Here is a 27,933-nt window from a genome sequence, read left to right as displayed (position 1 = left end):
CCCACATGTACCGTATTCCCACATGTACCGTAACATAGACAGACACAGCCTAAAAACATTTTAAAATGTTTTATATGTGCTGTTTGTAATCGTTTAAACCAGGGGGGTATACCATCAACTTCGCTAAAGGACAATCCAGCCTTATTTTGACAACTCTCGTGAGACTTGTCAAAATAAGCAGCGTTGATGGAATACCCCCCAGGAGAGCATCAGGAAATCCTTTGTCACCACCTCCACAACTCTGGGTCACTGTAGGGTACAGATCTGATCACCTTCAAAGACTCTGAGCCAACAAGGGCGTTCGAACCAGTTGAGTTGTGGTTCCGCTACCACAAAGTCTTCTCTCTTACTGCATAAATCACTCAAGAAGGCATGAGTGAGTATAAGAGAAACTTGCATTAAAGTTACCCCTGATCACCCACGCAATATCCAGGGTCTATAAGCCAACACAAAACAGGGAGCAAGTCATAAAAAAAGCTTTTTTCCCACATTTGAGTAAATGGAAAGCATCTAATAGAAGACGACTGTAAATTCGGACCAAATCTAAATCCTCCAAGCCTCCAATCCAGCCCCTAATAAATCTCTCAAAACTCTAATAAAGATCTTTATTTAGGTTTTAAATAGATTTACAAACCATAAGGAAAAAAAAAGAAAATACAAACAAAGAAAAAAAAAATACATCAAGTGATCGTCAAAATATCCACATGTGCATATTAATATCAAGGTAAAGATTGTAAACAGTCTTTGAAGCAGAGGTGAGAGATTGGGGGGGGACCAGCTGTTTTTGTTCCACACAGAGTCTGTGGTCAGATTCACTCAGTTGTGAAATGTTTGTTTGTTTGTTTGTTGTTTTTCCTGAGGAGGTTTTGTTTCCTTAGTAACAGCTGGGGGATCCCTCTTGTTGCCACCACCAAAGAGCTCTGAAAACAATGGGAAGGGAGATAGCGTAACGGAAGGGAACATAATACATGACAAAAAACAGCAGTTTCGCTAAATTAAACTTAATCCCAGTTACCCAAACAAAAAAGACTACATGAGGGGTCGTTCATGAAACAGCCAGAGTAAGAATCCGCCGTCTGTAAATTGAACCTTGTTTAAATCAAGTTTCTGAGAGCCGATTGATGAGTGACACGAATGCTGTGCAATTATTTCATACGGTAATCACCTGTTATTCTGTATGTATTAGAAAAATAGAGTTATGTCCTTTCTTTCTTTGATGGGATTGACAGGTGGAGTTACTGCTAGTTTCATAAACAACCCTCATTGTGTTCAAAAACAAAAACGGCCAAGAATCGGAGCGCGAAGTACACAGAGGGAAAAAAAAGAAACAGGAAAAAAAACATTCTTGCTCAAACCTTAAAAAGTAAAAAGACTACATCGAAAAGAGCAAAAGAATCTGAAAGGGGAGCCCTCAGTCCGTTCACAACTTTTACATGGTTATAGATGATGCTTGACAGTGTCCTCTCTCTCTCCTCTACTGCTCTACAACTGAGCCTGATAACCACATCAACAAACACTTTCAAAATGGACATGCTAGTAAATAGTTGTAGTCCCCCTCTTTACGCTTCGGTCAAACCCGTCTCCCTGTCCACCGCCTCTGCGTTCCCGCGTACGGGAAGCGCTCTTAAGACGCGACTCGACTCCAATCAAACGCTCGCTTCGTGACAATCAATGAGAACTTCCGTGCTACTGAAACAACAAATAAAGTGGGTGGTGTTGTTTGAAATACTGACAGTTATCGCTATGGGTGTGTGTGTGTGGGTGTGTGTGTGTGTGTTGTGGTTTGTCTAATGTTTAATGAGTGTGAGGTTGTGGGTGTGACAGAGCCAGTCGTGGCGTTGAGCACCCCTCCAGACATGAAGAAGTGTGTGGTGAAGTGACTAAGGAGTCGAAATAAAAAAAAAGGAGGAAATCCAAGATGGCCGCCGCTGTGTGGCAGTGGCTTGCTGGTACACAGACTCACCATTAGGAGGTGTCGGTTCGACGACTACCATTTTACTGCGACCGCCCTCTCCATGCTAAGCATTCCTGCACTACGTAATGATTAAAATAATGAGCCACCTTCACCCAATACAACCAATCGACAAACACAGACCTTCTGTAAAGCCCCCCCCCCCTCCCATCTCTAAATGAACAGTGGGTCGAAAGCTTCGCCGGTGGGGAAATGTAACGGCATCTGGTTAAATGGGCTGTGGTGTCGGGTTGTGTGATCGCTGACCACCAGGCTGGGCTGTCTTAGCTTTTATATACACATGCCAGGGGTGTCCCGTGTCCACCCCGAGGCATCGGCCACTGCCACTCGCGGGAACGCGGCCCGACGTGCCCTCGAGCACTGCATAGATCTCACAGATACAGTACATTAGAAGCAGTAGAGGATGTGCGATAGTGTGAAACATACACTCCTGATCAGGACAGGCGTCTGTATGCTTGGAAAGTTCTAGGCAGTGTGGCGAGGCGGGCCAGGAGGCCTTGGGCTGACGGTCCGAGGCGACGGCTGACGCGGGGCTGAAATGTTAAGAGGTCACATGGTCTCGGGCCGTTGCCAGGGACGTCACACTTTGCTGTGGACGAGACCAGAGGTCGTTCATCTCAGCGCTGCTCTGTGCTGCACTGCCCTCTCCCTCTCTACACACACACACCACACACACACGCGTCAACTTGCTGTGGAAACACACTTACTCTCTCTCCCTCTCTCTCTCTTTCTCTCTTTCTCTCTTTCCGAAGAGATTAAAAACCATGGGAATCATGGGTAACCTTATACTCGCTTGACGAGACGGGAAAAAACTAAATCAAAACACAGGAAACAGAACTGGAAAATAAAACATCTGTAGCCTTCTCTTTTTTTTCTCTCTCAATTGAATCTGGATCTTTAACGTGCAGGTGCTGCTGCACAGGTGAGGGGTGTTTGTGTGGGGGTCAGGTCAGAGTATAAGTTCAGTTTATGGCGGGGCGGGGCGGGGGGGAGGAGGGGGCCGGAGAGGTGGGGAGGAGTGGGAGGGGGCGGGGGCTGGCGAAGGGGGGGGAGGGGAGGAGGAGGTGAGGCGTCAGGAGTCCTCCGTCCCCGAGTCGTCGTCGTCGTGGTAACAGCAGTCCTCCTCGTCGTCCTCCTCCTCCAGGTCCTCGTCGTCGTAGTAGTCGTCGTAGAACAGGTTGGAGCCCTCGTCGGCGGGCGGGGCGCGGGTGCGCACGCAGTACTCCGCCAGGGTGGTGGGCACCTTCACGCCGTCGCGCTCCGCGTCCGCTTTGGTGGCGACCACCTGTTTCCTAGGAGACGGGGGACAGGAGGGGGGGGACGGGGGTCAGGGGCTGATCTGAAGAGGAAGGACTACAGAGTCGAGACTACAGAGTCTTCGACTTAAGAGACGAGATGAGACGTACGTGAGATCGGCCCTGTCCAAGCCTTCGCTTTGTGTGTGTGTGTGTGTGACGGGTTGAGGGTACTCTGTGCCTGTTATGACGTGTGTGTGTGTGTGTGTGACGGGTTAAGGGTACTCTGTGTCTGTTATGACGTGTGTGTGTGTGTGTGTGTGTGTGTGTGTGTGACGGGTTGAGGGTACTCTGTGCCTGTTATGACGTGTGTGTATGTGTGTGTGTGTGTGTGTGAGGGGTTGAGGGTACTCTGTGCCTGTTATGACGTGTGTGTGTGTGTGTGTGTGTGTGTGTGTGTGTGTGTGTGTGTGTGTGTGTGTGTGTGTGTGTGTGTGCGCGTTTGTGATTGTGTTCTTAGGTGGTACAGGACGTACCTGATGGTTTGAGTGCACTCTGTTCTCAACCTTAATTCGTGCAATCTCGTGTCCTTGCCTGTGTGTGTGTGTGTGTGTGTGTGTGTGTGTGTGTACCTGATGATCTCGGCGTATTCCCTGTCCTTGCCCTTGCTGTCCCTCCACTTGCGGTACATGACGGAGGCGTCCACGTTGGCGGGAGAGAAGGTGTTGGGCTCGTTGAGCAGAGAGATCACGCTCAGCAGGATGGTCCTGATACAGGGAAGGGGGGGGAGGGGTAGAGAGGTGTAGAGAGAGAGAGAGGGGAGGGGTAGAGAAGTGTAGAGAAAGCGCGAGAGGGGGTAGAGAGATGTAGAGAAAGAAAGAGAGAGAGAGAGAGAGACACACAAACACACACACAGAGAGAGAAAGTGCGAGAGAGAGAGAGTGTTAACATCAGGGTTATGGCAGGCCAACCAATCATCTAAGCCCCAGTAAGTCCGTCTGCCTCGGTCGGTGGCTTATTGATGTGGGACTGTCGAGAGGAGAGCAGAGAGCAGCTATTCTGAGACGCTGACAGGACACAGCCACTGTTGTTTACGTGGTGCTGAGGTGAACCGTGTCCTCGTGCCCTGTATTAGAGAACAACTGACGGGTACCAGGGGAGGCTTGTGGAGGCACCCTGTCTGAGTTTCACACCTCTATTCCCCCCTTTCTCTCTCTCTCTCTGGGCCAAACAAGTTTATATTTACGATGATTGTCGAGCAGCCACAGAGGCCCAGCGTAGTAATTATATCCCGCTATGGGTGTTTGTTTTGTTTGTTTGTTTGTGTGAATATGACAGAGTAATGGAACAACAGAGAACCACAGAGACTGCGAGAAGGCAAGGGGGACTCAATTAATGTGTGTACGAAAAGTGCACCTGAAATAATCAACGTTAATCGTATGTACGTGAGTGTAAGGAGGGATGGTTGGTAGAGAGAGAGAGAGGTTGAGAGGGAGAAAGAGAGAGGTTGAGAGAGAGAAAGAGAGAGGTTGAGAGAGAGAGAGGGAGAGGTTGAGAGAGAGAGAGAGACAGAGAGACAGAGAAAGAGAGAGAGAGAGAGAGAGAGACAGAGAGAGAAGGAGACAGAGAGAGAGCGCCTCTGTGTATGCTAGGTTCTAGGTGTTGTGTACCTGACGTTCTGTGTGGGGTTCCATCTCTCAGAGGGCAGTTCTCCACTCTGGGGGTCGTCCACTGGAGGGTGCAGGATGGAGATGCACACGTCCCCGTTCTACAGCACCACACACACACACACACACACACACACACACACACACACACACACACACACACACACACACACACACACACACACACACACACACACACACTTCATTAGGGAAGCCCCTCCATGCACTAGACTCAAATCTATCCACTCACGGCCAAGGACACCAACACATCTACAGAAGGTTAAGAAGAAGCAATCTCCTAACAATCTTGAAGCAAACTCACAGACAGTATGGAGACTCAAGTAAGGTCGTAGGTCAAAGGAAGGGTGATTGTGTAAGAGATCAGGTGACGATCTTACCTCGTAGATGTTGGGGTGCCACATCTTGGTGAGGAAGCGGAAGGCGGGGGGAGAGTACGGGTAGTCGATGGGGAACTTGATCCGAGCCTGGGAGGACGGACGGAAGGACGGAAGGACAGAGAGAAAAGGAAGTGCGTTCATTAGCGATGCAAGAGGGCGCAGGCAAGGCCAGGGTGCACTTCAACGAGGCCCCGGTGTGTAAGTCTATACCTCCCGGCCGTTGTGCTTAGTCATGGCAGGTCTTTATTTAGGCCTTAGCAGCAGCAGCACTCTCTCACTCATTCAGTCAGGCAGACAGAAAGTCATTGAGGAAAATTATCTGGAAGACCCTCCCCCATAAAACACAAAAAATCAAAAGAAAAAAAGACACATTTTTCGCTATGGCAGCAGGGCTTCCTGAGTCCCCTGAGGAATCGAATCCAAAGCTTGATACGGTGGCAACAACCCCCACAGAACAAACAAGAGTTTAATATTCTACCCGATAGTCCCGTTCTAAATACGGTACGGAGCTGGCAGGGCCATGTTGACCCCGCCTGCCTCTGTTGTTGGTGAAGAGAGAGGACAGCCAACAACACAATGACCATGCTCCATTCTTTGTGTGGCCGACACAGTGTAAAGGTCCCAGTGACGGATCCATCGTTGCTGGTGGAAGGCCAGCTAATGACAGTGTGTGTGTGTGTGTGTGTGTCTGTGTGTGTGTGTGTAGGCTCAGAGAAGCGCCTATGGGGATTAGGGATGGACGGTTTCCAATTATTGAAACCGAAAAACCGTCAGAGAGTAAAACCGCGGTTTTCCGGTTAACCGAAAAATACAGTAAAAAAAAAAAAAAAAAAAAAAAAAAAAGTAACAATTTTTTTGGGGGAAAAGAGCGCCAATTTCAAATAATTGAGCCCTACTGCTACAATACACTCATGTCGAACACCATTAAAACACCGTAAGCACAGTCGCAACACATTTAGGCTACTTAGTTTCACAAATATAAGTGGAAAGGCAGACTTTTGTAAGCTACACCATACATGAAAACACATGAACACTTAACACACCAGCTCCGCTGATCCAGGGTGCACGCCTGCACGGAAGATCATCTCTTGGAACAGCGTCTTCATTGAATGAACTGCTTTCTCAATATCTTGGTTCTTAGACAAAGTTTCAGCTGCTGCTCAATGTATTTAAATATTTGAATACTGCTCAATAATCACTGAAATATTAGACTTAGAATTATGCAGTGAACATACTTAAAGCTTTTCATAAAAACCACATGCCGCGAGACTGACTCGCCCTGAACTGTCGTAAGTCAATCAACAAAGAATGCCCCATCAAAATAAAAGTGCCCATGGTAGAGCTGTCAAAATAGAGCTTTCAAAATAAATGTACTAATACAGATAGAGATAAATACAGAACTACCTTTGCGTCACTAAGTGACCGCGTATCTTCTGAGACATGCGTTCTGTCATCACTTTCAGTAGCGCCTTCACACACAGTGGCGCTGTGCACAAACACTCTTGATCCGTATAGCTCTTGTTTTATTATATTGTGGTTTAGTAAATACTGCACTTGGAGTTACATTCAATGCATGATTTGTGCTATAGAACATAAATAAAGTTTGATTGATTGATTGATTGATATCAAATCAAATCACATTTTATTTCTATAGCGCATTTCTCACAAAAGTGACCCAATGCGCTTTACAGAGAGCAGCGAAAATTATCTTATTAAATGTAAGCGAGTAATTGTAAAAACCTTTCCTATCTACCAATAACTGAAGGCAACTATCTTTCCCATAGAGTGATTCGTTACCCTTAAATATAATCCCAATTAGATATTAATCCTCAGTTATTCTTCACAACTGACCAAACCTCTCATTCATTGCGCGGCAGATTCAGACTGTATCATTGTTATTTTCACACACGACAAACATGTGACATGTTCCAGTTTTATTCTTATTCTATTTTATTCTTCAAAAAAAAAAAAAAAAAAAAAAAAAAAAAAACGGTTTCTGACGGTTTTGATAAAAAACCGTTTCTATTTTTAGAAACCCCGGTTTTCGGTTTAACCGAAAAACCGTCCATCCCTAATGGGGATGTGTCGGGCGGAGACATTGTTGAGGGTACGTCCGCAGCTGTCATCACCGTGAAAGACAATCCACTACTCACCATCCCCCCATTTCCCCCTCACACACATACACACACACCCCCCCCCACCCCTTCCCGCCCCGAAGCTCGCTGACACACACACACACACACACACACACACACACACACACACATAAATCCTACTGTCAGTCTAGCCTGGTACCCCTCCTCCCATTCCACTCTGGGCCAGCTGAAGCGGGGGGGGGGGGGGGGGGGGTTACCTCTCACACACATAAACTAATGTCAATGACGCGCATGCGCCACACACACACACACACACACACACACACACAGAGAGCTGATCCCCCATCCACCCCCCCCCCCCCCCCATTTCACACACATTTGCTGATTCGGCACGGTCAGCTGGTGACCCAACACTGAGCCAACTGTCATGAAGCAGGGGGGGGAGACAGGCAGGGGTGGGGCTGGAGAGAGAAGCAGGAGAGGGCTCCAGGCAGGCAGGCAGGTGGGGGTAGAAGTGGAGGGTAGAGGTGGGGGTGGGAGTGGAGGGTAGAGGTGGGGGTGGGAGTGGAGGGTAGAGGTGGGGGTGGGAGTGGAGGGTAGAGGTGGGGGTGGGAGTGGAGGGTAGAGGTGGGGGTGGGAGTGGAGGGTAGAGGTGGGGGTGGGAGTGGAGGGTAGAGGTGGGGGTGGGAGTGGAGGGTAGAGGTGGGGGTGGGGAAAACTCAACCAGGAGGAGTGGGGAGGAGGAGGGGGGGGGAGTTACACATATCCCCTTTTTTTCAGCTGTGTTTCAGTATGTAAATCACAGATTACATGAATGACACCAGGGGATGTTGCTAGGGGGGCCTATAAGCTAGCCCACCACGGGGCCAACCAGCACGCAGTGGAAACACTGACACTAGCCTAATAGAATCCTGTTTGCTTGTTAAAAAAAAAAGACAGAAAAAAAAGACAGAAAGAAAATTGGTCGGAGGCCCATGCCTTCCAGAGCTGGCTCTGCTCCAGAGGAACCGGGGCTCGCCGCCAACCCTCCGACACACAGGCCTGGGAACAGCACCACACTGCAGGGGAGAGCCAGGGGACGTCGGCCCCCTGGAGCAAGGGTACAGGCCAGACCATCCACCACCACCACCACCACCACCACCACCACTATAATAATAATAATAACTTTATTTATATAGCGCTTTTCCTGCAAACGTTGCAGCTCAAAGTGCTTTAATCATTATATCATCTTAATTTAATTATTTTGTAACTTAAATGCAATATTAAAAGGATGGGTTTTTATAATCTTAATTTAATTATTTAGTCATTTAAAGGCAATATTAAAAAGATGGGTTTTTAGTCTTGACTTGAACATATTTGCTGAGGTTGCATCCCTAATGTAAACTGGCAGTGCATTCCACAATTTGGGTGCATAAAATGAGAATGCAGCCTCACCAAATCTCTTCTTCCACTACTACCTCTACCTCCACCACCACCACCACCACTACCACCACCTCCACTACTACCTCCACCACCACCCCCTCCAGGCCCCCTGGCTGACTGGACACAGGAGCCTCTGAGGGAGGCGAGCCAAGGCCACTGGATCCAGGCCGGCCGGCAGGGAGGGAGGGACACCTAAGCCCTGTAAGGTGAGCTGCTCTGGGGCTCTGCAGCTCTGCAGCTCTGGAGGCAATCTTCAAGAAAGCCGGCTTATTAAAGCGTGAGCGGCGCAGCCCTGGAAGAGGTTAGCGGTGTTATGTTTCGCCGTTAGGTGAAGTCTTATATAAGAGCTGCGACACCTCACGACCGCGGAGGGAGAGAGGGCGGTGCCGGGAGGATACGGTGTACGTGTACACACACACACACTCAGTCTCTCTCACACATACACACGTCTCTAACACACACACGTTCAGTCACATACACACACAACACACAGTGGGAGGAGTACAGTAGGCTCCACAGAAGACGCAGCCCTCCGGCAGTTTGGACTGGAAGCACTTCAGGACGTCGAGTGCAAACAAACACTCACGTCTGATCCAGACGGAGGGCCTGCCACTAATCAGATGACTCAGAGCTTTCTGTCTCTGCCCACTAGCCCTGATGGGAGAGAAACATCACAGGCTACTAGGAAAACTGGTCTGAGAGAGAGAGAGAGAGAGAGAGAGAGAGAGAGAGAATGTGAGGAGGGGGGGGTAAGGGAGAGAGAGAGTCTGTCCTGAGCACTAGACCCTAGGCCTCATTCTCTCTGCACTCCCCCCCCCCCTCAAATGTACACTTGCTCACTCTCTCCCCCCCCCCCCCCCCCCTGCGAGTACTTGAAGGTTATTTGGTGACAGTAAACAAGACTAACCCACCCCCGTGACTTACAGTCTTACAGTACATATGCATTCCACTCTAACAGTATATCTACTGTACTCCGTTGATCCATGTGGGGGGGAGGTGAACCAGAACAAGGGTTAGAGAATGTGAACGCAGGCCAGCGTTCCTCAGAGTCCAGAGCGGGCGGGCAGGCAGGGAGGGAAACTGTCCGTGGCAGCAGCAGTGAGAGCCCAAACCCCTGACCTGCCTACAGAACTGACACGAAGCCCAGAGCTCAGCAGAGGGGGAGGGGGGGGAGGAGGAGGAGGAGGAGGAGGGGGGGGAGAGAGGGAGGGGGGGCAGTGGAGTGTGACTGGGCTGAAAACCGTCCTGGCTCATTCACTCTGCACCAGCGAGGAGAACCACCTCATCAACTGCATCCCGAGGAGGAGGAGCCAAACAAACAGCAGAGATGTCTCTTCTCAGAATAGTGCTATTACCTCAGATCTCTCTCTCTCACACACACTCTCTCTCTCTCTCTCTCTCTCTCACACACACACACACACACACACACATACTATAAATATCCCACCCTCCCTCCGAGGCTTCCCTCTCACCCATATCATAATACCACACCCTGCACACGCATGCCACACACAGCACACTCTACTGTAGTGTACACCCTAACCTAGCCCCTCCTCCTCCCTCCCTCCCTAACCTAGCCCCAGCCCCTCCTCCTCCCTAAACTAGCCCCTCCTCCTCCTCCCTAACCTAGCCCCTCTTCCTCCCTCCCTAACCTAGCCCCTCTTCCTCCCTTCTCCTCCTCCCTCCCTAACCTAGCCCAGCCCCTCCTCCTTCCTAACCTAGCCCCTCTTCCTCCCTCCTCCTCCTCCTCCCTAACCTAGCCCCTCTTCCTCCCTCCTCCTCCTCCTCCTCCCTCCCTAACCTTGCCCCTCTTCCTCCCTTCTCCTCCTCCCTCCCTAACCTAGCCCCTCTTCCTCCATTCTCCTCCTCCTCCCTAACCCAGCCCCTCTTCCTCCCTAACCCAGCCCCTCCTTCCTCCTCCTCCCTAACCTAGCACCTCCTCCTCCCTCCCTAACCTAGCCCCTCTTCCTCCCTTCTCCTCTTCCTCCCTAACCCAGCCCCTCCTTCCTCCTTCTCCCTAACCTAGCACCTCCTCCTCCCTCCCCAACCTAGCCCCAGCCCCTCCTCCTCCTCCCTCCCTAACCTAGCCCCAGCCCCTCCTCCCTAACCTAGCCCCAGCCCCTCCTCCCTAACCTAGCCCCAGCTCCTCATCCCTCCCTAACCTAGCCCCAGCTCCTCCCTCCTTAACCTAGCCCCTCCCTCCCTAAACTAGCCCCTCCTCCTCCCTCCCTAAACTAGCCCCTCCTCCTCCCTCCCTAAACTAGCCCCTCCTCCTCCCTCCCTAACCCAGCCCCTCCTCCTCCCTCCTCAAACCTCTGCTAGCTGCTTGTGTCTTTGAAGAGAGCTGTGAGTGAGTATCATACTAGCAGGTACTGGGAGGAGGTGTGTTACAGGCCGGCAGGCACACCGTAGGATGACAGACAGGCAGGCAGGCAGGGAGGGAGATAGAGCTGGGGGGAGGGAGAGTGGGCGCAGGGGAAAAAACCCAGCATATCTAGGGCAGAACCGCTAGCGTCAGCAGCACATGTGCGTTTTGAACATGCTACCCCTCCGCTCAGGCGTGCGATACCCTTTGCACTTAATTGGATTCAGAAAGCAGAATTAAGAGCCGTCGATGGCCAAAGGTGAAACGGTTTAAACAGCGAGAGGCTGACCTTGGCAGTGGAGGGAGGGAAGGAGGGAGGGAGGGAGGCGAGCGATTTCAATTTGGCCCCGGGCAGAGAACAACATGCAAATGGGCCTACGAAGGAAGGCTGCCCGGAATAAAACGGATCAATTTTCTCTCTTAAAAAAAAAAAAAAAGAAGAAGAAAAAAAAAGAAACCCCTCTCATTCTTGGACTGTGACCTAAAAACTTCCCAGCCAGCCAGCCAGCCAGGGTGAACACACCCAGTGTAGGCAGAAAGCAGGGAGAAGTAAACCAGGTCAGAGCAGCTAAAACCCTTCCTTACAAGAACAAATCATTCTGTTCTCTCCCGAGTCGACGCACCTCCTCTCCTTCCCCCGTGCTGCTGCTGCCGACCCCCTTCTCCCAGTCCCCAAGCACTCTCTCTATCTCTCTCTCTCCCCCCCTGTTCTACAGTGTGAATGAAAATTGTGTCCTTGAGAACAGCAGTGCACGCCGCCACCCACCCACACACACACACACACACACACTCACACTCACAGCTAGAGACACCCACACACACAGCTAGAGACACACACACACACACTCATTCTCACAGTACACACACACACACACACACACACACACTCACAGCTAGACACACACACTCATTCTCACAGTACACAGACACAGCGAGAGACACACACACACACACACACACACAGTGCTGGTGGAGATTATCCTGCCCAGACCCACCAGGCCCCTGCCTCATTAACACAGCTCTTTCAGCAGGGAAGAGGAGAGGAGGGGGGGGGTGACTGGGGGAAGAGGAGGAGGAGGAGAAAGGAGGAGGAGGACTAAACTCCCAACAGACACAGAACACCAGGAACCACTGGCAAGAGCGAACACCAGTCCACTCCACGAAACACAATTAGGCTAATTAGAGCCTGCCAACCAGTTAAACACGAAGAGGCCGGGGCCTGCCAGAAACAGGCTGTACGTGTTGGAAGAGAAGAACGCAAGAACACAGTACTGGTCTGTAAAACGGCCCCCTCTACAAGACACATGGAGGGGCATGGGCTAATTTTATTATTATTATCTGCACATTTAACCCTTTGGGGTAGAGGATTAATAAATAAAGCTTTACTGGGCATCGAGGGAAAGCAGATGCAGATAAACATCGCTAAACAATCTCAACAAGATCCCCGACATTCAGAAACGGTGTCGGTTTCTGAGAAGACAAGAGATATCCGAGAGTCTTAAGTGACACGGTTCTCGCTAGGAGAACATTAGCCCCCGACGATAAGGAACATGTAAGCACATGAGGAGGAGGAGGAGGAGGAGGAGGACGCAGGCTAACGGTTAAGAGAGAGAGAGAGAGAGAGAGAGAGAGAGAGAGAGAGAGAGAGAGAGAGAGAGTTTACCAGCTCAGCCTCTGTGTGCCTGGGCCCCCATCCACCTCATGGCAGGGCTCGCTTTACACACAGGGCCCCGAGGGGTACCAGCAGGAGCTTGGCCAGGAATGGAACTGCCTTCCCTCCCTCCCTCTCCTTCCTCCCTCCCTCCCTCCCTCTCCTTTCTCCATGACACAGCCAGGCAGAGGAGGAAACATGACTCCACCGGCCCAGCGGAGGCCCAACCCTGAGCAGGCCTCTTGCTCCTGCTCTCTCCCCCCACCCACTCACCCTTGGTCCTGTCACCAGCCTGAGGCCAGCAGGCACATGAAGCACAGCTAGCAGCTGATAACTGGCTGTCTGCTAACTGACTGGCAACACGGCCACATGTCGGCTTGGAGGACTAGAACATGTAGGCTTGGAGGACTAGAACATGTAGGCTGTAGGACTAGAACATGTAGGACTAGAACATGTAGGACTAGAACATGTAGGACTAGAACATGTAGGCTGTAGGACTAGAACATGTAGGCTGTAGGACTAGAACATGTAGGCTGTAGGACTAAAACATGTAGGCTGTAGGACTAGAACATGTAGGCTGTAGGACTAGAACATGTAGGCTGTAGGACTAGAACGTGTAGGCTGTAGGACTAGAACGTGTAGGCTGTAGGACTAGAACATGTAGGCTGTAGGACTAGAACATGTAGGCTGTAGGACTAGAACATGTAGGCTGTAGGACTAGAACATGTAGGCTGTAGGACTAGAACATGAAAGAGCAACTTGCTTTCTCTCCTTTTAGCTGTTGACTGAAAAAGAGGTCTTGGGAGTGTCCTTATCTTTCGGAAATTATAACCACAGTCGAAATGCACAATTTCGCCTGCCACTCGTTACTCAAGATACCACAACATAATGAGTGTTTTTGCCCGTACGTGTCTTTGATGTGTTTGGAGTCGTTTGTTTGTCTGCGCCATAGAATGCCGGGGTCCATAGTCAGTGTCAACGCCTCCGTGGTCGACTGACCACAAGCTCCAAATAACACTGCTCCAAAAACAATGTGTCGCCTTGTCTTATTTCACAGTTTGTGGCGTATGCAACTCAACACAGAACTCGCACAATTCAAGACCTAGATGACCGGGGCTTAGGTGGCGTAGTGGGTTAACCAGGTAACCGCAGGGTTCCCGGTTCGATTGCGGCCGCGGACATGTCCTGCTTGTCATCCCTTCTCTCTCACCCATCCTTCCTGTCATAATCTATACTGTCTCTATCAATTAAAAAAAAGAAAAATTACGAGTGCACCACTTGGGGGGGGGGAAGACCTAGATGACCTCCTATTCGTGAAGTGTAGGTCCCCCTCCTTCTGCTATTCTGAGAGATGATGTCACCAAGACACACAAGCGGTACAGTAAACATGTCCGCTACACGAATTATGTAGCACCCCTCTGTAGCACCTCTCTGTAAAAGGAGAGTGGTGGAATTCAGCAGGACACTTATTTATAAACTTTTTATGAAGACACTAGGGGTTGACTCGGTGTTAGTGCTGTTGCGCACAGGGAGACCATACCATACACTGTTCATATAAGAGGCTACTACCATACACTGTTCATATAAGAGGCCTTTACTTTTAACCCACATTTCAATAGGCCAATACAAAATATTTACACAGCCAAATGATTTGGTTACAAATGCGCCTGGCTATAGACCTAGGTTAACTATGTTTGTCGTGTTGACGTGTCAGTCATATAAACAGTCTTGTGTGTCTTACAGCTTTGCGATGATTTCCCAAAATATTATTCCCAAATTCGTAAAGCTATAAGCCCACTGTGTTGGGCTACACTCCTACCTCTCCACTTTGCACCCTACGGTCACACGTTTAATGAAGAATCGGCTTCACCTCAAAACTAAAGAATCTCTACACACAATTCACCGTAGCTTAGTAAAAAAATTGGGTCAATCAGTGTAATTTCCTAAATGTCCCGTGTGTACGGCAAGACCCAGCATTCACCCGAAGTACTCATCAGAATTGTCCCAGCGGTGTCGGAGCAAAAGCCTGCGGCGTACGAACAGACACAGGCCGAATTGTCGGTGGGGGATCAAAAATGTCTTCGGAGTCTTTGAGACAAAAGAAAAACATGTGCGTTACGTTACGTCTCAAGCGGGGACCGCGGTCGGCCTCGGGGAGAGGTGTTCAGCACGAGGGCGAGGGGGGGTTGCCTGGGGCTGGCCGTTAGGATGGAAGACCGCCAGGGGGACAATTAATATGATTGCTGGGTGTATTAATGAGGAAGACCCCAAAGAAGAATAAATTGAACAGTGAGGGATGTGCCAGAGCAATTATCTTTCAGAAGTCTGGGTTCCTGGTTTGTTGGGCCTGAGAGAAAGCCCAGGAACCTCCCTCCCTCCCCAGTCCTCCTGTCCTCCCCAGTCCTCCCTCCCTCCCCCTGCCAGAACACATTCTCTGGGCAGGTGACTTGGCCCCTCGGCTCGGGGGGCTCGGGGGGCCCAGGGTCGCCACGTCCTGCACGACTGCCACTCAGGATCAGGCAGGACCTGGAGCTAACGTGGACAGACAGACGGAGAGAGAGAGAGAGAGAGACCCTGCTACTGCTGAAGCCTCACCAGTGGGCACAGGAGGGCACATAGGAGGGACATGGTTCGGTCAGCAAGAAAAAAAAGGGGGTAATCTTGACAGAGCTGCGTAGCCATACTTTTCACGCCGAGAGAGATCTAGAGACTTTGAGATTAGCCGGCCTGGCTTGGGTTGAACACGGGTGGAGCGATGTGAGGATGTGCTCGCGATTTCATTGGATGTTACATTCCACGAATCCTCCTCCCACAATGCCCGTAGATGGTTGCTTGTTGTTGTTGTGTGTTGTCTTTTCCAACAGGGTATGACTAGTTTGCTGACAGTTGTTGCCTATGCTAGCATGCAAAATTAAAGAAAATCGGAAAGAACTGAAGCGAAAAAAAGAAGATCTAGCATTCTTCTAGCATTATGACTGCCAATGACCCCAGGCCCTAGCATAGATTACTTTTTCTTACGACGACTGATGGATAGATGATTCACTTACTTAGACTAATGTATTTGTTGTAAGTCGCTTTGGATAAAGGCGTCTGCTTGACGCTTGTCAAAAATGTAAATGTAAATATAAGAAAAATTGAATTCTGTTTTGCCAGAAGGGTGCTTTACACACAAAATCGAGCCCGACCAGATATTTAATTGGTTTGACGTGTGGCAAGGCGTTATTTAAAATGGGGGTTCTACCCCTTTGTAGCTACTTTCTTCAAAGGATTCCCCCAGGCTTTCCGAACTAGGAGAATGGTCTGTTGGTGTTGTGTGTTGTGACAAGTCACAGAAACGCACATTCAGCGTAAAAACACTTCCTGATGCAATAACGGGAATCGAGTGAGTCATCGTTTGAAACAGACCTTTTCCCCTTTTCAATAAGTATGTAATAACAACGTGTCATATAGCCTCCAGGGCTTGGCCAACCTGCGTAGAAAAGGGAGGCTCTTTTAGCCAGGATATGGAAACTGGTTTGTGAGCGACTGCAGGAGAGAGGGGGGAACAATGACTCACAAGCAAGCTGTGTATTTCACAGGCAAGCTGTGCATTCCTGGCCCAACAATGGAATCTGGTACACAGCACAGCAGCCGCACAAACACACATGTTCAGTCCCCCCAGTCAGGCTGCTGCAGCCTCCTGCTCACTGCTCATCTCAGAAAAGACTGGAAGCCAAACTAAGTACGGCTCCGACACACTTGTTTACACTGCTGACCTGACACAGGCCATGGGGATGGAGTATGGTGGCGATAAAACAAACAGCACTGGCCTAGTTGCTAACAACACAGATCATTTGGCATCCCCTCGTACTGGAATCAGGTCCAAATAAAGTCACCATGACTGGACGACACGGGGAAAGGCTGAGAACTATGAAATAATGGGCGACAGGACAGGAGCAGGGACCCCCTCGTTATCTTTCATGACAAACCTACAAGACACTCTTCGAAAGACCCTGACCCATTTAACCCGACTGTACTGTCGGTCTTACCCCCGCATCTGTAAACAAAAAGGCTCATTATCTTTATCAGTTTGTGCAAACAGACTACAAATAAAAAGCCCCTGTTTATGTCCCAGGAGGTCCATCTTGTACGTTACTATAAGCTATAGGTGACCTTTGCAGGGCAAAACAGAGGACACTTTTTTTCTTCTTTTTTTTTTTTTACACAAAGTTCATGGAGGCAAGAATGAGGAAGTGTTTCTACAATCCCTCTCTTGTGGCTTTTTCCCCCCCCCAGTGAGTTGAATCATATTTACATGGAAATCTTCCTCATCTGTTAGGGTTAGAGTTATTATTAGGACAGGTGAGAGCTGAAAGCAGCCTTACTGGTTTAGCACTATAGATGTAACCCACTTTTAACAAGGCAGTGTGAACTGTACAGTGTGTGCATCTCATTAGGAGCTGCCCTTCTTTGTTGACAATAAAATCCCAAACAGGAAAAGCCATCTGCAGATTGGATGCTACCTCTTAAAACTCCCAATGAGAAAACAAAACACGATTTAGGCCTAGTCTTTTGAAAACAGACACACCGTTGTTTGCTTAGTTAAAACAAAACAGAGATAGCCATGGTTAAGAATGCCTGACGTGATGGGCTTAAAATAAAGATCAATTGTGGTAGCTTTGAGCAGATTGTTAATATACAAACAAGCTTAGAACAAAGCTGTCCTGAGCTATTGATTGGCCTTTAACACAAAGCAACTGGGTTAAGTTAGATTGGTTGTGTGAATGTGAATGTATAGACCTATGATCCAGGACAACCTGGCCATGATCGATATCTGGCCGTCAGCAGTGCTGGTTGTCCATTGTTTGACATTGTTTTAACACTACAAAGTGAACACATGATGTTACCATGTGTGACAATTGTCACTGTAACAATGTGTGGCGTCACGTGGCCCAGACTGAAATATAAATCTTCTGTGTCAAACCTTTGAAACATGCTTTTAAAACATGACTGGATAACAAGCTAACAGGTAGAAAAAGACAGACAGGGCTGCCATGTGGAAGTACGTATTGGCGTATAATAATAACATAATAAAATATAATAAAATAATAATAATAAAAAAGGGGGGAAAAGAGAGACAGTGCTACCACGTGGAAGTACGTATTGGCGTATAATAATAAAATAATAAAATAAAATAAAAATAATTGAAAAATAAAAAAATAAAAAGAGACAGCTGATGAGAATCTAGGAACAATGAGAACATGGCAAGACACGTGATCAATCAATCATTGTTTTCTGTGGTGACGTCACCAACAAAAGTAACTAAAGATGTGTCCATAAGAGTTACATTTTGTTACATTTTGTTCTCGCAACAAAAAAACACCCCAGCGAACTGAACTAGGCCACACGGAGGTGGGCCAACTAGTTACATCCGTGTTCTCTGCCAACTTCAGAAGCTTGATCAACTACGACCACTAACCACTCTTTCTTCATTTTTGTTTGTCTAAAATAGTGTGTTATAGTGTAGAATAGTCGTGAGTTTAGAATGATAAGGTTCTATCTCCGTTTAGGGCAGTTCAGAGATATTGAGCGTCAAAGTTTTGACATTCCATTATGTTTGGTGAGATGGAACCTTTGTATTTTAGGAATTACTAACTCAAAAATGTCCAACATTTTAAAAATAACACCACACAGGCTTTAATAATCACCTAATGGATCAGATTATGTAAAAAACTCAATTTTGAAGAAAAAAAATGGAGATCCTAGAACCTTATAATTCTAACGTCACGTGACCTAGTGTGTTTATGAAGTATGAACTCACCTTAAAGTAGCCCCCTTCGTAGTGTGTGTTGGGGGGTCCGAAGATGGCCACCTCCCAGTTGTACAGGTCGGCCTCGTCCACCAGGGTGATCCTGAAGCCCTCCACCGGCTCGTCCTGCAGAGACTTCATCTCCAACATCAGCGCCTTCTGGGAACTGGCTACATGGAGGTGTCCATGCTGGGCCATGGTCCCACAATGATCTGGTTAGAAATCAAATAATCTCTCTAATAGCTTTTTTTTGGTGCACAAAATCTATAATAATAGCTTTCAACTAAACACTAAAACACAACAAACCAGCCAGAGAGAGAAGCCTTGTCTCTGTGTCTGTCCCTTGTTCCACTAACGTTGCCTCCCAGGAAACACTGTAAAAAATAATCTCAAAAAGCTTTTGTGACGTTCTCTCGTTCCTCTGTGATCGAACAGACCCCCGTAGATCTCTGGATGATGACACCCCCCAGACCCCCACCAGGAAGGAACAGACCCGAACACAAGCTTTAGCTAGGCCCCCTCGGCTGGATCTGTTGTTGTTCAACCCTGTACGGAAGTCCTCATTGAACCCGAGTCAAACTGCGCAACTCTGGACCAAATAACCGAAGCAGTCAGTCCTAACGCACGAATGACAAATTAATACAATAACGCAACGTGTTCCGAGTTCTCCCTCCTCGTCTGTCTGTCTGTCTGTGTCCCTGCTTGCTTGCTGTCTGCTTGCAACTGAATCGGGTTCGACTCTCACAAAGCTTGTAAGATTTCCCCGAGCTGTAAAAAGAGCTGGCAAGGCTTTCTGGGAGTTGAAGTTCCAACACACCGTAATACTACACGTGACGTTGGAATGATAAGGTTCTATCTCAATTTTTGTCAACATTTAGTTTTTTACATAATCTGATCCATTGGTCCGGTGTTTATTAATGCCTGTGTGGTGTTATTTTTTAAAATGTTGACATGTTTTAGTTAGTAATTAATAAAATACAAAGGTTCCATCTCACAAAACATAATGGAATGTAACAACTTTGATGCTCAATATCTCTGAACTGCCCTAAACGGAGATAGAACCTTATCATTCTAAACTCACGTACAGTCTCGGTGATGTACTGCAGTCATACTCTCTGCTGTAGCATTAATATACTTCAGTTGAATTATAGTTGGATTAACCCACAAAGAATAGTAGCTTTCTCACACACACACACACACACACACACACACACACACACACACACACACACACACACACACACACACAGGCAGGCAGACACACAGGTTTTCATCTTTCATTTTTAAGTCAATTGACACAAAATGAATACAAACAAATCATTCTTTGTCATATGTGGGAGTTTATTGGTTCATCTTTAACACAAAGAGACTACAGCAGCTCTGCCTTTATTTGGGTAGACTTCTCTGTTCTGTAAAGGGAATGTTGATAGCAAACGACTAGTTTTGTCTTGCTCATAATAGTCCCCTTAAAACACTCTATATTACATCATACAGCTGGAGAATTGAGAATGAAGGAATTGGACAGGACCTTCGAGAAAAACAATGAGCAATGAGAGTATATTTTAATGTCACAAGCCAAACTCAGCAAGATAATCACTACAATTTACCAGAGAATTAAGACAAAGTGGGTAGCTTCTCTGAATTGCATCACATGACCTTTACGTCTATATTTCACAGGAGCCCCTTTTTCTTCTTCTGAGTGTCATGACACCAAATACAACCCCGTCCCCCAATGTTAAATAATTTAAAACATTCAAAGATATCATTTTTGAATTGTATGAACTTATAATAGATAAAAATACAATACCATCAAAACTGTAGAATGATGAAGTTACGGTTATACTTCATTCTTTAAAATAAAATAAAAACTATAAAAGAAACAAGGACAAGAATCAAGGAATGACAAGGGAGTTTTGTGTGTGTAAGTGTCCACAGATAGTGAAAAAACGAAAATAAAAAGTATACATTCCTACTCATGCAAGATACAAATTTTAATTAGATACTCTGCACAGAAAATGTTAATGATTAGTACAATTCTTAATTACAAGAGACTTTATTTATTTCAGTTCCATTGATTTCTCTTTCATTCAAATCAGACAAAGCATTTTCAGGAACAGGAAGGATATTTTCTGTAGATATTCCTGAAAAACAGTTCTCGACTGTGCCTAAATACGGGACCTAAAGACGCTTATGGAAAGGTCTGTTAGAGACCGACACCATCGTCTACGTTTGCAGGACAGCAATGAGGGACAGTCGGGACACAAACAAAATCCACTGGAATCGGTAGTAACTTGCTACGACTACATCGTGCTTGGACCAGGCAGTGAGACACATCGAGAGTAACTGAAACAAGCAAGTACCTCTGAGCAAGTCATAAAAGGAACCCATTTAAAATGACCATTCATGTTTAACATTATCGTCAATGCACAGGATGTGGCAAGGCAGTTCTGAGAGATAGATAACACTGGAATAATCTCAGTTTATGTCTGTAGAAGAAGAAGTGACACGTACAACGCGAAAGTCAAAGTGGCACAGGCGCGAGAGGCTTGGATGATGTGACAAGACACACTTCTTCTAGACGAGAGTGGTCGCTTTCTCAGGACGGGAAGGAGAAGCAAGCAAACGTGGAGCCACCTTGACTAATACTGATCGAAAAAGAAATAATGTCAACCGTAGCGCCATTAACCATTGACCTCACAGACCGTACAGCTTCGAAGTCTTCCGTTCCCATAGGCTATCCCAAACCAACTATAGAACAACCACCAAATGGGGGGGGGGGGGAGATCGGGTGTTAGCTGCGATGAGTGATAGCTGGCCTTCATTTTGCTACAGGTGAATAAAGAGGAACAGAGTAAGAGAAAACTACCTGCAGTACGCCAGGATCGTTCTACGCCACGTCATTCAGTCACTCACTTCAGATACCGTGGTAGACGTGCCCGAGGCCTACTACAGCACGCTAAATAAGCAGGGAAATATCCTTCAACTGTTACAGCAAAGTCACAAGAGACAAAATCATACAATCGCAAAAAACCAGTACCCAGTATCTATTTTCATATCTATAATCGGAGACGGGAGAGAGCGAGAGGAACCTAACATTGTTCCCCTTTCACTAACACTCTCCAGTGGTTTTGCAAACCACCATTTTTGGGAGGGGAGGGTGAATAGTTATGAAGAAAAACACGCCCCGTATGGCTACTTTCCCACCTGATCCTAGTACGGTACCCGTCCGAAAAGATATCCCTGTTTGAAACATCTACTCACGCGCCGGCTCGGGCGTTTCAAATTCTTCTAGGGATCGACACGTTTACAGGCGACTGGGGGCTCGAACTGCGGCTTAACACAGTTGGAACGCGGAGCAGCAACGACCAGGGGAGGCGGAGCTCAGGAGGAGACTCGCTGGGCCCCGCTCCAATATTCTCCACAACTAGCACACGCCACTTAGACTTGGGGCCATTACATGGCTTCATCCTCTGTGGCCTCTGTCTCCTCCGGGGGCAGCAGGGCAGGTCAGAAGTGAGTCAGTTCAGAGCCAACAATTGTTTCCAGCAAGGGCCTTTCCAGTCTGAGGAGTACGGTTTTAGTCAGTCACACATTCTACTACAGGACCATAGAGAGGAGAGTACACACACGCTGATGTTTTAATGCAACAGGTTTGTTTGGGGGAGGGGGGGAGGGAGGAGGAGGGAGGGGGGAGGAGAAAAGGCGCAGACGGACTTGAGAAAATCAACAAACCAAAACTCAAAAAAACAGTAAAAACACAATTCAACCAACAGCAACAACAACAACAACAACAAAAAAAGTCCAGTTGTCAGATTACATTACATGACTCGTCACAGACTGTAATGCCAATGGGAGGGTGGGGGAGACAAGGGAGGTGTGTGGGAGGCGGGGGCGGGGGAGGGGGAGCGGAGGGAGGGAGGAAACCAGCATTGTGACAGCGGAGCTCAGTGGGCAGGCTGCGAGGGGGGGGGGAAGAGAGGCTTGAAAGCAGGAAGTGAAGAGCGACAAAGAAAGTGCGACAAAAGAGTGTGAGCAGAACAGTAAATCCTTTGAAAAACAACCGTGAGTGAAAGAGGGTGAGAGGACCTCGCCAAAGCAGGAAAGAAGTGAGGCCGAGCGAAAGAGAGGAAATAAGAGGGGGGTGTTTTGTGAATCTGAGGACTAATAAATAGTGAAACTGGGAGTGTGAGCAGCAGTGTTGATAGTGTGTCTGTGTTTGTGTGTGGTGTGTGTTTCAGCAAGGGAGGGGTTGAGCGGGGGTGGAGGGGGCGGGGGCGGGGGCATCAAGGGGCTGTCAGACAGACACAATCAGCACTGAGAGAAGGTCTGCTTGATCTCATCCAGCACATTCCCGAGCAGCGACGGCTCGTCACATTTAGCGTCGATGGTCACGGTCTGGTCAGCCTGCAGGGACACGGGCAGAGGGGACACGGTTAAAGCTGCTTCCTCCTACCGTGAAGCGACCAATAACAACTCAAACAGACAAAACTAACGATGATTATTTTGGGGGGGAATTATTATTATTATGAATATTATTATTATTATTATTTTTATTTTTTTAAGTAGACTCCTGACACCCCTTGTATTAGGTGCACATTCTGTTCAAGAGGCACAGAGAGAGATATCAGCATGCTTCTGTTGAGTATAGCCCACGATGAGAGGCTAACACACAATCATTCAGGAGCGGACAGTGTATGGACATGAACAGAAGGCTCTGAGGAGAGGGGGGGGGAGAGAGAGAGAGAGAGGACACTCACAGTTTTGACCAGCAGACAGACGTGATGGCCCTGGACAGACCTGCTGTACATGGAGGCACAGGAGTCGATCCTCTCCACAACTGGTAGACAGACACACACACACACACACACACACACACACACGGGGGAACACAACCGTACGCTTGACGTTACTCCATTGGTTAAATGTATTTTTAAAAAAAAAATATTTAATGAATAAACGATTAACACTCATCTGGCTACAGAGACGTAAGCTCTAAACCGAAGGCATGTTCCTACCTCATTAGAACTTCACTCTTACCACAGTGCCTGCTGTTTCTCCTGTCCCCTCCTCCACTCCTGCCCCTCCCCCTCTACTCCTGTCCCCACCCTCCTCCACTCCTGCCCCCCCCTCCACTTCTGCCTCCCCCCTCCACTCCTGCCTCCCCCCTCCACTCTTGCCTCCCCCCTCCACTCTTGCCCCCCCCTTCCACTCCTGCCTCCTGCCTCCCCCCTCCACTCCTGCCTTACCCCTTCCACTCCTGCCCCCCCCCCCCCTCTCCGCATACCTGAGAAGTGGTGATGGAAGCAGATCCTGGCCAGCAGGTGGTGGAAGGGCTGGGTGACGCCCTCCAGCTTCACAGAGCTCGACTTCAGGTCTCCAGACTCCAGCAGCTTGGCGTACGCATCACTGCAAACGACGACAACAACCAATCACATTCACCGTGCGTCACATGGCATGTCACAGGCATCATCATCAACATCGTCATCAGTCGAGGACACACTCTACTGATCTAATAGATCAAAATATACAGGGATGTGACGTTACTTTTCAGTGAGAAGCAGTATAAGGGGAATGATGTTCAGGATGAGCTGAGGGGGAGGGGCAGGAGTGGAGGGGGGGGGCAGGAGTGGAAGGGGGGGGGGCAGAGGGTGACACTGAGTTGAGGGGGAGGGGAAGGAGTGGAGGGGGGGGGGGGGGCAGGAGTGGAGGGGGGGGGGGGGCAGGAGTGGAGGGGGGGGGGGGGCAGAGGGTGACACTGACCTGTAACAGGGAGTGGTGATCAGGTAGGAGGAGCAGGTAAAGTGCAGTTTGAAGTCCAGTTTCTCGTGAGTGGACGAGTCGTCGGTCTGTGGGAGAACCGCGTTAACAAGACCAGATGAATAAAGCAGATCAGAGGGATGACGACTCAATACAAGCCTGACCCAGTGTTCCATGTCTGGTTCAGCTGGTAGAGCAAAGATTGTGGGTCCGATACCTGCTCGGATCATATACTGGACACTGGAAATATTATGTTTATTAATAATAATAATATTAATAATAATAAATGAAATACGCCTCAGGGTTTCCGTTAACCGGTAATTACCGGTCTTTGTCCGGTAAAATTTGTTGAAGTCCGACAAATTTAAAACTCGTCGGTCATAATGTCCGGTGAAAATAATTCCCTCTAAGCACAATTTGAATACAATTCGCTAAAGTTCACATTCTGATTCCTTCTATTTAAAAAAAGATGAATATATAGGCTATGTATTTCTTTTATTATGATATGATTTGACGCCGGCATGATGATGACTCCTAATGTGTAGGCTGGCCTATGCGAAACAGCGGTAATAGTCAGATGCCACATGGGATTGATGCCAGATGGGATTACAGCCTAACCAGTCTATTACCGCTAAACCCAGTAGCCCATTCGGCGATAACCCGGCCCATCTGGCAACCCTGCCAACCCGGCCACCATAATAATACGCAAACGTTGCAGCTCAAAGTACAGGAGGATTCTCTCTGCAGAACCGAATTAAAACTGCGGACCGAAGTCGCCTTGGGGAGGGCAAGGTCACACGGCTAATGCGCATTGCAAGTTGCGGAGAGACACTTTGCACCTTTGATTTCAAGTCCGCAGCTGCAGGCTTCAATGCTGCCAAAAAGCGACGTAGGCCTAATAAGTAGCTGAATGATATGAGCAGCCATTGTTATTGTTTTGTTTATTTTCAGAGTTTTTACTCTAGACTATTTTATTTAAGGCTATCCCCTATCTATCTGAGAAAAGGCATAGGCCTAGGCTAGAACATCGAACGGAAATTAGCCTATACGCATTGCAAGTTCATTTAAAGCCTATTTATTTTCAAAGAGTTTTATTCTACTTTATTTTATCTGATAAAAGGCATATGAACGGAAATTAGGCTAGCCGTGTCACGCCAGAAGCCTACATGCTTGCACTGTTCAATAAAATGTTATACATCTAGACATTGTGGTATTTCTTTATATACGTATCCCAGCCTGCCTATCAATTGTTTCTCAATAAACAGTTATGTTCTCCTCATTGTCATACTCCCGAGTCCGATTAAGTATGATTTGACAGGCAGTTAAACTAAATGCCTTCCCAACCAGCGAGACCTGGTTATAGAAAGGACGTTGTTTTATTGATAAAAAAAAGGGTAAAACTGGAAAGAGAAAATAGAAAACTCACATTAATCCCAAACAATTTAACAGACTTCAGTTAACGTAATGAGGAGTCCGTTCATTGATCGATGCAGTCTGTTCATTTCCCAGTGTGGCGCGCGTTCAGCGCTGGACATAATGGCATAGCGCGCATGCGAATCATGTTATATTATTATATATTATATAGCTCGCATCTAATCGTATCGGATGAGAAATAGACATTAAATGGCATATATAGGCTACACAACAGTAATCACCGCGACAAACAGCTATATTATATTTTAATATGATGACCGGAATATCTCACGTTTGTCCGGTAAATCGAAATCTTCCCGGACACGATGACCGGCGGCAATTTTTTCTAACGGAAACCCTGATACGCCTAAAGAAAAATACACAGCCTGATAGCTGAGTGAAACGTAGACGCAGACAAACCTTGACTATGAAGGTGAGGGTTCCCTTCAGTTTCTGGGGCATCACGATGCTCTGCACAGTGAAGACGAAGCGCGCCTCGTTTGACACCCCTGGAGAAGAGGAGGTGAACACAACCGCCGACTTCAAAATCAGGCGTCCCAACACGACTCGAGACCCTTCGTTCGTCAGAATACATCTAAAGGGGGTTACTTCAGAGGAGAAACCTCGAACTACAGCTTGAAAGAGTTTTCATCTCGTCTGTGCCAAGCTTCCATGACAGACAGACACCTCTGTAAGAAGATGTGAGAGAAAATATGACATATGTAAAAACATGGGTCGGAAGACTCCGGAAACTCACCGGGGGGCAGCTGGAAGGGCACGGTAAGGCTGTCGTGTGGGCCCGCCCCTTCTGGCCGCTGCAGTTTGGAGTTGAGGGAGTCCAGGACGTTGAACTCCATGGACTTCAGGAAGCTCTCGCTCCTGTTCTCGAAGATGACCGAGACCACCACCTGACTGCCGTCCTGAAGGTTGCCCTGGATGTCACAAACCTGGGAGGGGGAGGGGGGGCGAGGGAGGGGGAGAGAGGGAGGGAAGGAGGACGAGATGAAGAGGAGGTCCGTATATAACGTGAAGAGAAGAGTCACGTCTCTTTGCATGCAGAAGAACATCACGGCAAACCCCACCCCCCCACCCCACCTCAACCGTCCCACCCCAACGACATCGACCACGGTTGATTAACAGACCAGCGGAAGCACTGATTGGAGTGGACGACAGTTAAAACCGGAGAGAGAGAGAGAGACAGGAAGTCAGAGTCAGAAGGTGCCCCTTGGCTTATTCTATTACGTATCGTGTCGTCAGAGATCCAGATAGATTTCACACCATTAGCAGCTTGGTTATTGCTGAGCAGTTAGCTAAGCCAAGGGGACACAGTCTGAGGAACACACACACACACACACACACGCACACGCACAACACATCTAGGAGATTAGATTCCTCCGTCAAGCCCTTAGCCTGCCATTCCCAGGACCTCAGCCAGTACCTGATCAGCATCTTCCTTCATCTTTACAGAGGGAGACAGAAGGGAAATGGAGATGTCCTCATACAGTAAACATCACATGTGAACGTCGGTCGGTTTGTTCTGGTTTTATATACGTCCATGTTAAGAAAAACGACCGACCTAACAGTACCGTCATGAACCATTTTGGGGAGAGCCACCAGTAAGAAATGGATCAAAGTGATGAACTCTCTGATTTTGCTCCAGTACAGAGTAATATGTGAAGGCAGCTGCTGAAAGCGGCGAACAAGTCGGCAACTTGACCAAATGTTCAGACTTTTATTCTGAAAAAAATTAAATAGTTTTCAACGTTGTTGAAAATCAACGACACGCTCGCTAGTCAAGCCAAAACATTGCAATTACAATGGATTGCCCACTACTACCTAGTAAGTATAGAGTAGTGGGGATTACTCACTGAATCCATTGCATTGCAATGTTTTGGCTGGACTAGAGAGTATGTCATTGGTTTAGAACTGTATTGACATTTTTCAGAATAAAAGTCAGAACATTTCTGATTGGTTGCTGACTTGTTCTCGCTTTTCACCAGCTGCTGTCCCATACGGTCCACCAGTGGGACCTGGGTCCCTCCCCCCCTATCACACTCACCATCTTGATGTAGGAGTTTTCAGCCAGCAGGCCGTAATTGGACATGGGCTGAAACAAGAGGAGAGACACGGAGCCTGGTCAGTTCACACCTGTCACTCAATATGCTAACT

General features: G+C 48.0%; 2 protein-coding genes across 2 annotated transcripts in view; both read right to left on the bottom strand.

Moving 5' to 3' along the window:
- Positions 1 to 692: 692 nt before the first annotated feature.
- cdc34a (cell division cycle 34 homolog a) lies at positions 693 to 19,300 on the bottom strand. The gene is made up of 5 exons (XM_080537105.1): positions 18,607 to 19,300; positions 5,273 to 5,359; positions 4,878 to 4,975; positions 3,840 to 3,974; positions 693 to 3,264 (listed from the first exon to the last, which is right to left on the bottom strand). Exons 1-5 carry the CDS (start codon positions 18,790 to 18,792, stop codon positions 3,045 to 3,047), a joined length of 726 nt encoding a protein of 241 aa, XP_080393231.1. The 5' UTR covers positions 18,793 to 19,300; the 3' UTR covers positions 693 to 3,044.
- A 677-nt stretch (positions 19,301 to 19,977) lies between these two features.
- The window catches only part of ap3d1 (adaptor related protein complex 3 subunit delta 1), a 35,963-nt gene continuing 28,007 nt past the window's right edge, over positions 19,978 to 27,933 (bottom strand). The window contains exons 28-34 of the mRNA XM_080537109.1: positions 27,824 to 27,871; positions 26,522 to 26,711; positions 26,185 to 26,273; positions 24,355 to 24,440; positions 23,879 to 24,000; positions 23,352 to 23,431; positions 19,978 to 22,998 (exon numbers count right to left, since the gene is read on the bottom strand). Of these exons, the coding sequence (XP_080393235.1) occupies positions 22,903 to 22,998; positions 23,352 to 23,431; positions 23,879 to 24,000; positions 24,355 to 24,440; positions 26,185 to 26,273; positions 26,522 to 26,711; positions 27,824 to 27,871 (711 nt within the window). The 3' untranslated portion in view covers positions 19,978 to 22,902. The remainder of the gene's footprint in view (positions 22,999 to 23,351; positions 23,432 to 23,878; positions 24,001 to 24,354; positions 24,441 to 26,184; positions 26,274 to 26,521; positions 26,712 to 27,823; positions 27,872 to 27,933) is intronic.

The sequence above is a fragment of the Nansenia antarctica genome, assembly GCF_963989245.1.
Source record: "Nansenia antarctica genome assembly, chromosome: 7".
Lineage (NCBI taxonomy): Eukaryota > Metazoa > Chordata > Actinopteri > Argentiniformes > Microstomatidae > Nansenia > Nansenia antarctica.
The sequence above is the reverse complement of the archived record's forward strand: the minus strand, read 5'-3'. Positions and strand labels throughout refer to the sequence as shown.

Coding starts and splice junctions, on each gene's coding strand:
- cdc34a (XM_080537105.1), bottom strand. CDS start 18,792: ATGGCCCAGCATGGACACCTCCATGTAGCCAGTTCCCAGAAGGCGCTG. Junction 4,976..5,272: donor GGCACCCCAACATCTACGAG/GTAAGATCGTCA, acceptor GTGGTGCTGTAG/AACGGGGACGTGTGCATCTC. Junction 3,265..3,839: donor GAATACGCCGAGATCATCAG/GTACACACACAC, acceptor CCCGTCTCCTAG/GAAACAGGTGGTCGCCACCA.